The 10404-nt window shown below is 36.5% G+C and overlaps 1 protein-coding gene across 1 annotated transcript; it reads left to right on the forward strand.

Annotated features, from left to right (window-relative positions):
- Positions 1–1105: 1105 nt before the first annotated feature.
- Positions 1106–6842, forward strand: LOC139110443 (odorant receptor 4-like). Its single transcript, XM_070670252.1, has 5 exons — positions 1106–1133; positions 2016–2484; positions 2971–3070; positions 3261–3380; positions 3455–6842. The coding sequence occupies exons 1-5, from the start codon at positions 1106–1108 to the stop codon at positions 3635–3637; spliced, it is 900 nt and encodes a 299-aa protein (XP_070526353.1). The 3' UTR covers positions 3638–6842.
- The last annotated feature ends 3562 nt before the right edge of the window (positions 6843–10404 follow it).

Below are 10404 nucleotides of genomic sequence, written 5' to 3' on the forward strand. Positions count from 1 at the left end.
TATTGCTTCGGCTTACAGCTTCAATGAAAGTTTCTTGGCATGTATTATGGTCCTCATAGCTTCGACAATTGTACGGTTTTCTCTCTCTGCAGAACCATTCTATTCAAGAGTAAAGGCTACAGTTTTTTGATGTTGTATCCCATGCTGTCTCAACGTTTCCTTGACTGCATCATTCACGAATTCCAGGCCGTTATCCGTACGTAGAGTTTTTATATTTCTTCCTAGATAATTTTTCGTCACAGCGATAAAATCCTTGATCCGTTCTGCAGTTTTATTTTTGTGTTTAAGAAAGTACACTATTCTGTAATGAGAAAAGTCATCTTTAAACAACAAAAAATAACGTGATCCATTTATTGAATTCTCTTGAAGAGGGCCGCACAGATCCGAATGAACGAGTTCTCCAGGAGCTTGTGTTTTATAATCCTCTTGTTTACGTTTTGGAAATGGTAATCGATGTGACTTATCAAGAACGCATTCTTCGCAGAAAAAATCCTCATTAATATCTACCGGAATTTCTCGGGCTTTTAGGTACCGTAAAACTAGATGCTTATTTTGATGTGCAAGATTCTCGAGCCAAGATTAATGAGATTTCTTGACAGCTAGATTTGTTTCAATTTCTCCATTTTCTGGCGGAAGCATTTTGAACTTCATTTCGCAAAGTTTGTGCCTACGCACTCTCACTGCAACAATAGGTCATCTTTTTTAAAATGACAGCCTTTAGTAATAAAAATTTGCAATAATCCCTTGTTTAACGCTAAACCTGCTGAAAAAGGTTGTACCTCAGCTTAAATACAAATAGGACTTGAGACAAATGATTTTCTGCCCATTCGCTTTTATCGTAGGCTAGAATATTTATGTTTCCTTTACCTAAAGCTTGCACTGATTCACCTTTCTTTTCATCATTTACTAGATAAGGTTTTTTAAAATATTTTAAATTTACGATCCAATTTTTCTGATTGGACATGTGATCAGTAGCTCCAGCATTGCTTTTTTATACCTAAAAAAAGACGACGCCGGGGTTCAGCGGAGCTCAGCGGGGTCGGCGTCGCTCTTGATCGCGGCGCCGAGGCTTCGGTTGCGGCGCGATCAAAAACGACGAACCTCGATGCCGTCGTTGCGTTCATCGGCACTCGGTTCGCTTTGGCTAAGTCCGTGCGTTGGACTTAGCCGCGGAACGAAGATCGCATTATCATCGTTTTTACGCGCGATATGTGGATAATTTAAAAAGTTTGTGGCGCACCGCACCTTTGGTCCCCACCAAACATTTGTTATGTCCGCCGTCCGGCCGATGTTGTGGCCGGAACGATGCATCGCCAGGTGCACCGTTACATAGTTATAAGGCTGCAAACAATATCGAATAATGTTTTCTACAATGAACGATAATTTGTTTGATTCCAGTCATACTGTATCACTCCGATACTCCTTGCAAGAGCAACATCTTTAGAATAAACAAATTGCAAGCGCAATAGGGCGGCAGCTAATTTGCGTGTACATGTTTATTTTCTTTAAATTATCTGCGCACTAATTAGTTGCCTTTCTGATGCGTTCGCGACATTTTTACTGTGAAGATAGTTGTTTTCGCAAGAAGTATCGGCGTGATGCAGTATAATTAGAGTAAAAAAAAAATATTGTTTATTGTAGAGAACATTATTTGGTACTGTTTAGAGTCTCATAATTCGATAAGAATTGATTGTTAACGAAAAAATACTTAAGTATAGTGTTTTGGAAAGTTTCCAAGATAATCTACAAGAATATGTAATAAATCATAGGGTGTTCCTATTTTCAGAATTCCATTTCAAGAAATTCTATTTCAGAAATTTAAGATGATTTTTATGTGACTTACAAATAACTGTTCAACATTAAACCAATAGTACCATCTTATACTTCCTTTAAACCAAATAACTTTTGTCTGAGACGTTTTTCTGTATTTTTCTTTGAAATTTTTGCCTTGAAAGAGTAAAATGAGACACCCTGTATATGCTCATTTATATATTTTAATATTTACATTTGTTAAGCTATTATACCAATCATAAATATGATTGCGGAAGATTGGAAAACACCGAAAAATATGCAAGAGAAAAATATTATGATTCGACAGGCGCAGTATGCACGTATTATTATTACTTGCGCCTTCTGCATTATGGGAGTTGGAGGCTTTTTTATTATTATTCTCCCTTGTTTTGGAATATCAATGAGATTGACAACCAATATTACTGATCCAGGAAGACCAATGCCTTTACAAACTCATTACATTTATGACGTCACAAAAAAGCCACAATATGAACTGACATTTATTAGTCAATCTATTTATATTATTGTTGCCATAATGTCTTACAGTGGAATAGATAATTTTCTTGGGCTGTTGGTTTTTCATATATGTGGCCAATTAGAGATTCTAAAAAAAAATTTATCAAGTTTAGATAAATGTATGGATTGTCAGAAGATCCTAAAAAAATGCGTCATGAGACACGTACGTTTACTTAGGTTTGTATGTAATATTTATATACAGGGTGTTCCAAATAATGTGTCGCTCCTAAAAACTATGAGTAAAAAATTGAAATCGAAGACGAAAAGTCAAATACAATTAAAAGGATTTTTAATAGTTTTCGAGAAAAAAATTAATTTATGTACGCGTAAGAGCGACAATGAAGCTGCTCGTGAGTGAGCACGACAAACGACGGCGCCATTAACGGTTAATGGCGCCGTCGCTTGTCGTGCTCACTCACGAGCAGCTTCATTGTCGCTCTTACGCGTACATAAATTAATTTTTTTCTCGAAAACTATTAAAAATTTTTTTTATTGTATTTGACTTTTCGTCTTCAATTCTGATTTCCTACCCATAGTTTTTGAAAGCGACACATTGTTTGAGACACTCTGTATATATATAATTTATATATAAAATTGAAAGTTAAAATATATGAATAAATAAGTGTTATCAAAGGTGTCTAATGTAAGATATGTAATTTATAGAGCTATTAAAGTTATTGAAGAGACGTATAATATAACACTTTTAGTACTGTTCGTATATTTTGGACTACTTTTTGCTTTTTATGGTTTTCGAATAATTTGTGTAAGTATATATAAAAATAAGGTACAAATAAATATTGATTTACCTAAATAAGTTAGTAATATTTTTTTTTTTAACAAGTATGTTATATATAAATTTGTTTTATCTGCTTAAACTTTTATATGTATCATAAACATAAAAAATTTTATAAACAATAGAATACTATGTTTAATGAACATTATGAATAATTTAGTTGTTTGAGGAAGAAAATAATTTATCGGTTGTTCACTTAATATATTTTATTTCCAATATTATCAATTTATTTGTCCACATGTGCCTTTATTGTGTTCTTGGCGAAATTTTAATGACTAAGGTTAGTTTGATTTTTATTAATAAATACCAATACATGTATAATAACAATTTAAAAATATTTTTGATATTTTTAAGTGTAATGAAATATATTATGCGGCATATAATAACAAATGGTATTCTGTGGATTTAAAAACTACGAAAAATTTAATACATCTTTTTATAAGGGGTACTAAACCAGTTTACCTTACTGCTGGGAAAATATTTCCTATGACAATGGCTACATTTTGCGGTGTAAAAATTATTAAATTTCCAACTTGATTGTAATGTTTAATTAAAATTGTTTTTTTTTTTTTAAGCACATTGTGTAATTAAAATTTTACATACACACAGTAATTTATATCATAATTTTATGTATTTTATATTTATACACATTTTATGCTTGCACTTATCAAAAAACGTGGTAGTATCTTGCGTCAAGTGTACCCGTGCGAGACCACTGCGTACTTTAACGTAGATTGCCGAATTGCCAGCTGAAATTATCGAATCTCAGATAATAATTAAGCCGATCAAACTCTAACAAGGAGAGGTTTCCAAGTGCCAACGCAGTTTTTTAATGAGCTTTAGCATGGTAGTAGAGAAGGAAAATATAAGATTACGCGTCGACGATTAGGTGTAGATACGCAATAGTTTTTGAGAAATCGAGATTTAAAGTTTTCGAGCGTGCTATGTACAGATGTTACGACGAGTCTTTCAACAGTGTTTGGTTGGTCGTACGGTGAGCGCTTCGGACTCACAGTTCGAAAATTGTGCGTTCGCGTCCCGTAATGTTAATTTTTTGAAATTTTTTTTTTATTCAAATAATTGTATTTTTTTTTTTACTTTAGTAGGATTAATTTTTTATGTATTAATTAATTTAATATTTACATTGTTAATTTAAAAAAAATAAAAAAAAAATTTGAAATTAATAAATATTCCCTTAATTAATATTTGTTTCCAAAAATTATTAAATAAAATTTAACCGAAGGTTACATCTTGCTATAACTTTAAACTTAAAATGATAGTCGTTAATAATTTTAATATATCCTAACAAAGGTAAGAGATATGAGTAATAAAACATGATGATAAGCGCGTGAGAATTAACAATGTTAGAGGTAAGCGATATGTGTGACAATGACATATGAAGACAACAAATAATGTGGAGTATCATATGAATCATACAAATAGATATATCAATTCGCATTATAAAACTTATAAATTTAATTAGGCTAGATTAATTGTTACAATAATTTGTGTGGTATTCATTATAAAAACAATTAAAACATAAAAATTGACGACAATAAGAACATTGAATAAATGCTAATTCGTTTTCTTTATCATCTTCGCAATCATCACATCTTTTCTTCTTTAATTTCTCAGGGAATGCAACAGCGTTGACAATAAATAATATACTGGAGATACCGTTCACACTTAGGGCTCAGATAAGAAGTCAATGTCTTGGAAGACACTATGACGCCTTATTTAAGCTGCGTGATCAATGGCTACTGATTTTGATAAAGCGAAGTATTATCGCCTCTTATCAAGGATGGGGTCGGTGCGACTCAAGATTGAAAATAACTGGAGAAACTGGTTATAAAAGAACAAAATAATATATATATTTCGTAAAAATCCAAATTTACAATGTTTTGGGTTACAGTTTTAATCTTAAATGATACGGCAGAAGAAAGGAAATTATAGATTTGGAGGAGAATAGAATCTGAGAAGGTGGGACTCAAGACCCATAACAGGAAGCTCGTAATCGGGGTACAGGAGTAGTGTTACGTCAGGAATGGAATTAATTAAGAAGGATGATTACCGCTCCTCGGAAGCTTAGGAAATGGCTTGAAAGCAGGTAGAAAGAAAGAACAGATTTTAGGGAATAACACTACAACCGATTCTTGCGCGGCGCGTGCGTTGGAGTGCCACGCATAAAACGCGCTAGGGATGGGTTTAAGTTTAGTTTGAGTTGGAGTCAGCGCGTTATTTTGGTTCTTTTTAGGGAAAGAAATTAAATTCTTATTTCCTGGGATAGAACCAGAAGTGATTTTTCGCAATATTAGGAAACGTGAAGGTTAATCAAAGTGAGGTTTATTTAAAAGTAAAAAAAAACATTATATCTTTGATGTGTTTTACAAATAAAATATAAAGAATATATATATGTATGTATAATATGTGTATATGTATGTATATTGAGGTGTATATTTACAAAGGTGTTAACTTTCTATTTCGATAGTGTAATTACTCCAAGTCTATTTCGATGATCTCAGTAATTTGGGCCGAGAATCGCGGAAAGACCAGATCGATTAGTTTGATCGGGTCGAGGAAGGAGAGTTCCACCCCAGGATAAAATATAAAGAAATTCTCATCAGGAGACGCCCCGCTGGCCTGTCTCCTGATCTCTTCGGGATGGAAATGGTCAGGGCCTATGGTACAGGACGGATAGGATCCGTCCACGGAGTGCAAGTCCTCCGGAGTAGCTCGAGGAGAGAATCAAAGATCGCTCTCGGTTCCTCTTGCTCCCCAAAGAACTCAACACTTGGGGCGGGGGAAGAGGAAGGTTCCGGGCGGTTAGGTTCCTGCCAAGAGACAGTATCGTCTTCAGCAAAAGAACCGACCTTGTCGGGTTTCCCAGGAAGTGATAATGGCGAAAAGATCGGTGAAGAGTATGCTCTAGGAGCAGCTCCAGGAAGATGGTCGTAGGGAATTACGGAATTATCCGAGGAATAAGAAGGAGAAGTAGGGTGAAACCGCTCCGAGTCAGACTCTACTGGCGACAAAGATCTTGGTCGCGGTGGTGTTAGTGGCCGAAGTAACTGATCATTTGCGTCTTCAGGGTCTTCGCCATTGTATGGCGAATTAGGAGGAACAGTTGGAGGAGGCGACCACGGCCGTTCGGATCTTCTCCTGGAGGGATCAACCGTATCCTCCCTTGGCGCCGCCGCGAGCAAGAAACAAAAAAAGCTCCGCACGAGCTGTCGCAAACTCCTTATCTTCTTATTTCTGCGCGCCCGACTTTTCTTAATTGTTCTTTAATTTGTAGAGTCCACTAAAAAGTAATCAATTTAAAATTTGAATTAATAAATGAATTACAGAGAGAAAATGTTAATGGCATCACGTCGCATTCTTTCTTTCGGATCTCTTCATCCGTCCTTCTGAAGATTCTCACGGTTTCTCTGATCGGACGGAGCCTCACTCAAGTTAAGGTTTTGATAGTCACTAGTTATTGGCGGCATATCGCAACCCCTTACAAAAGGAAGCCCACTAACCGAGTCGAGTTACCGGAGAACTCAGAAAACCCCAAAGATATTCCGAATTTGCGAGGTGCGTACAGCACCCTGACATTTCCCTCATTATCCATTTCAAAGTTATTTAAGATTTTAATTTAGTGAAATCGCGTCGAAGGGAAAAGAAAAATAAAGGAATAATAAATGATGAGACTTACTACTTGATGTTCTTCAAGTTCCTTAAACGAGTTCTCGGGTCTTGTTTATTCTTCAGAATATCGTCAGGTTTACAAACTATTTCACAATGTTCAACGTAACAGATTTAAAACTCAGAGAGCAATGAGAGCGAGTCCCGCCGAAACACGCGGTTTTAACCTCGGAAAAGGGGAGGGCTAGCGCTGGATTTTCATTTTTCAATAATCAATATTCTTATTTGCCAGCCGTGTTCCTCCACTTTTCCTTTTTCACAATTATTGGTCACATGCATCTCATCCCTTCTCTGATTTTTTTAATCTGTAAGTTTTTTTCCCTTAGTCTCTAATTCTTGGTGAGGAGTTCCCGATATCTATTGGCTTGAGAGAAAACGTTTATACTAGGCTTCGCCCACATGGCTTTGCCCCTTCCAACTTTCCAGAATATTATTAACAATTGGAGAAAAATAGTTAAGGGACCTTTTACGTTATCGGCGGGTCATGTTTGTTTATAGTTTCCGACCGCGTATCGTATTCTTACGATTGCAGGACTTTCGCGCCACGGTATAACTGCGATCTTAAGTGCTTTAGAAAATCTCCCTTTACTTATCGCCAGACATTTGATATTGATTTGAAGCATTTCGGGACTCTCTTAGTTTAATGTTCTTTGAAAAGTTCTCAGTTCAGTTTTCCGTCGGCATCTGTAGCATGATTGTTGTAAGTTTCTTTTTTTTATTTAGGCATTCGACAATAAGGATTTTCGAATATAAAATTATTTTTTCTAGAAGCTTTAAAGTTCTCTCTCATCACCAAATAGTCACAGTTTACTTCTCCTTATCTAGTTTATTGATCACGTGTCGAAAAAAAAGAAATGTGGAGTTTAAGGACGTAACAGTAGCAGGACTTGATCGTTGTCAGATGAATTATTAAATGCTTTAAAGGAAGAGGGAGGAAAGGGCAGGATTAGTCGGTTTTTAAGTGGCGGGTGAGCATAAGTAGATGCGATTTTGTCGAGGAATGATCAGTAGAAAGGGTTAGGTTTAATTCTGCGGGTGGTGGCGTAAGAGAAGGATCGCAATTGTTACAAAAAAAGAAGAGACAGGGCAATAGATGGGTTCTGTAGTTGGAGAGTATGAGGGGCTCTCTCTTTTAGTTTATCTCTTTGCATTTCCTCCCTTACTATATATCCTGGAATACAATTTTTTATTCTCAAAATCCATCTCAAATATCTTTCACGTATTCTTTCTAATTCCTCTTTTTTTCCACCCCCATATTTCAATACCATAACTAATCACTGTCCATACCAATCTATCAAACAACCATATTCTCCTTCCCCAGGCTTTTCCAAATTTCCTTTTTCCTATGCTCCACACCTATACCATTATTGCTGCTTTTTTTCTTACCCTGTCCTTCACCTGTTCCCTCTGATCTTTGTTTGCCGTAACTATTGTACATATTTTAAATACTAATACCTTTTAACTTCTTCTAATTTTTTCCCTTTTTATTTTTACATTATTTTTTTCTGTCTTCTCCCTCCTTTTCTGCATATCATAACCTTTGTCTTTTCTACATTTATCTCTAAACCCTTCTCCTCCACATACTTTGCCAGATTTCTCAACAGTTCTATCATAGCCGCCTCATTTTCTGCAATAACTGCACCGTTGTCGGCATATGCTAATACAAATATTTTTTTTTCTTTTATCTTTATACCTCCCCACCCTTTTTTTCTAGTTTATTATCCATGTCTGCAATTAATAACATAAATAAGCTCGGTTTCAGCGAGTATCCTTGTCTAACCCCCTTTTCTACTTCTTTCTATAATCTATTAGCCAACACCGCTGCATACACCTTATACGCCGTCTACGTCAACGTTACTCCTCGATAGCCTTCCGTTTTATCCCCCTTGCCTTTCTTCATAATTGGCACAACTATTCTGTGGGATCAGAGTTTCGCGGGGTAAGGAAACTTGTGATTAATGGGTAATAATAAAAATAGCGTCTTTCTTTATTGCTCTTTGCAGGCTCACAATTACTTGACGCGTTTAACTAAAAATCTCTTGACTGCTCGCTACGAACTCTGTACCGAGACTGAGCCTGTTTGCGCCCGCCTCGCAACGTTGCTTCTTTTAAAAACAAAAGCTACCCGAAAATTAAATCTTCCGCCACGAGTGGCTATCTTACGTAACATTGAAAAGCGCTGTCGATAACGCCGTCGATAACACCGTTATCGGTAATCTGTATGCGATTGGTGTCGTGGTTACAACAAAAATTAAATTTAAGAATATACGCAAAATCTTACATACTACAATTCCTTTTCTTTATTCCCACGGAAACCCATCACCTCTCTAAACTATGTTGCATACCTCCTATAGCCATTCTCTAATCTTTTTTTCCCCTCCCAATTTCCACACCTCATTTTCTATTCCATCACTCCCCGTCGACTTTCCCCTCTTCAGTTTCTTAATTACGTTTTCAATTTTTTCTTTCTCTATCTCTTTCTCATCTTCCTTGTGGTGTATGTGAGTCGCAAATGCGATTCTGTCTATCTAGCGAGTTCTTAGAGTTCTTAGGTTACACGCATTATCCGATGTGCATCATTATCTTATATACCTCTATCTATCTTGGACAATAAAGTTCAGTTCAGACCAGATTTTTGTCTTGACTAAACCATCTCCCAAGAATATAGCACATTCCTTTTTTAATCTTTTTCTTCCTTCCCCTCTTACTCTCCATTTTACTTCTTTTAGCACTTTTCCAAAATGTCAATCTCATTCCTCAATTTCTATTTTCTTGTCTACTCCTTTCTTCTATCTTTTTTTCTTTATTCACTACCTTTATACTTCCTCTTCCGTTTTAATTTTTTCTATTTCTATTTTTCATTTTTCTTTTTCTTCCTTCTTTTTTATTTCATATAATTATAAAATGGTTAGTACAATTAAAAAAAAAAAGAAGGAGGATTCACTAGCGAAAGTCGCGATTCAATTTATTAAAATAAATGCACAAAATGTATTATGACTGTTGTGTCGTGGAGGAAATCGGAGGAAGTTTGTAGTTCGTAAATAAAAGAAATACTTGATTAACTATACTTTTTAATTCTACATGATGACTACTATATGATATCTGCAGGAGGTTCTGTTGTAACCCGACCCTGGCAACAGCAAGGCCGCGCCCGCGAAGGCGCAGGCCGGGTTAACAACCAGCGTCGAGCGGATCTTCCGATCGCGGAATCCGCTGACCGATCGACGCCTTGCACTTTTCGCATAGGCAATGACCGAACGCGGTCACTGTCCTATGCGCCCAAAATCCGCGGACTGTTGCTTTTCCGCCTTAGCAACAGTCGCGTATAAAACCCGCGGCCACCGAACGCCAGCGGGTCATTCTAATAATCACTACGCCGTGGTAACGCTGCCCGAGGCCTGGACAATTTAACGGAAGGAAATAAAAGACATTTACATAAAAAGGTCTCCATTTATTTATTCCTCGCGAGTACATAAGTGTTCCGGGAGGACGGACCCCTTGTACCGTTACCTGGTGCAACATTTTGGTGGCAACGGTGGGATCCGCCCCCCGGCGAGGCACCGCTCCGGCGACGACCTCCTACTCGCGACGGGCCATATAGGAGATTTCTGAAACAA

This window comes from Cardiocondyla obscurior, linkage group LG20 (genome assembly GCF_019399895.1).
Source record: "Cardiocondyla obscurior isolate alpha-2009 linkage group LG20, Cobs3.1, whole genome shotgun sequence".
Classification (NCBI taxonomy): domain Eukaryota; kingdom Metazoa; phylum Arthropoda; class Insecta; order Hymenoptera; family Formicidae; genus Cardiocondyla; species Cardiocondyla obscurior.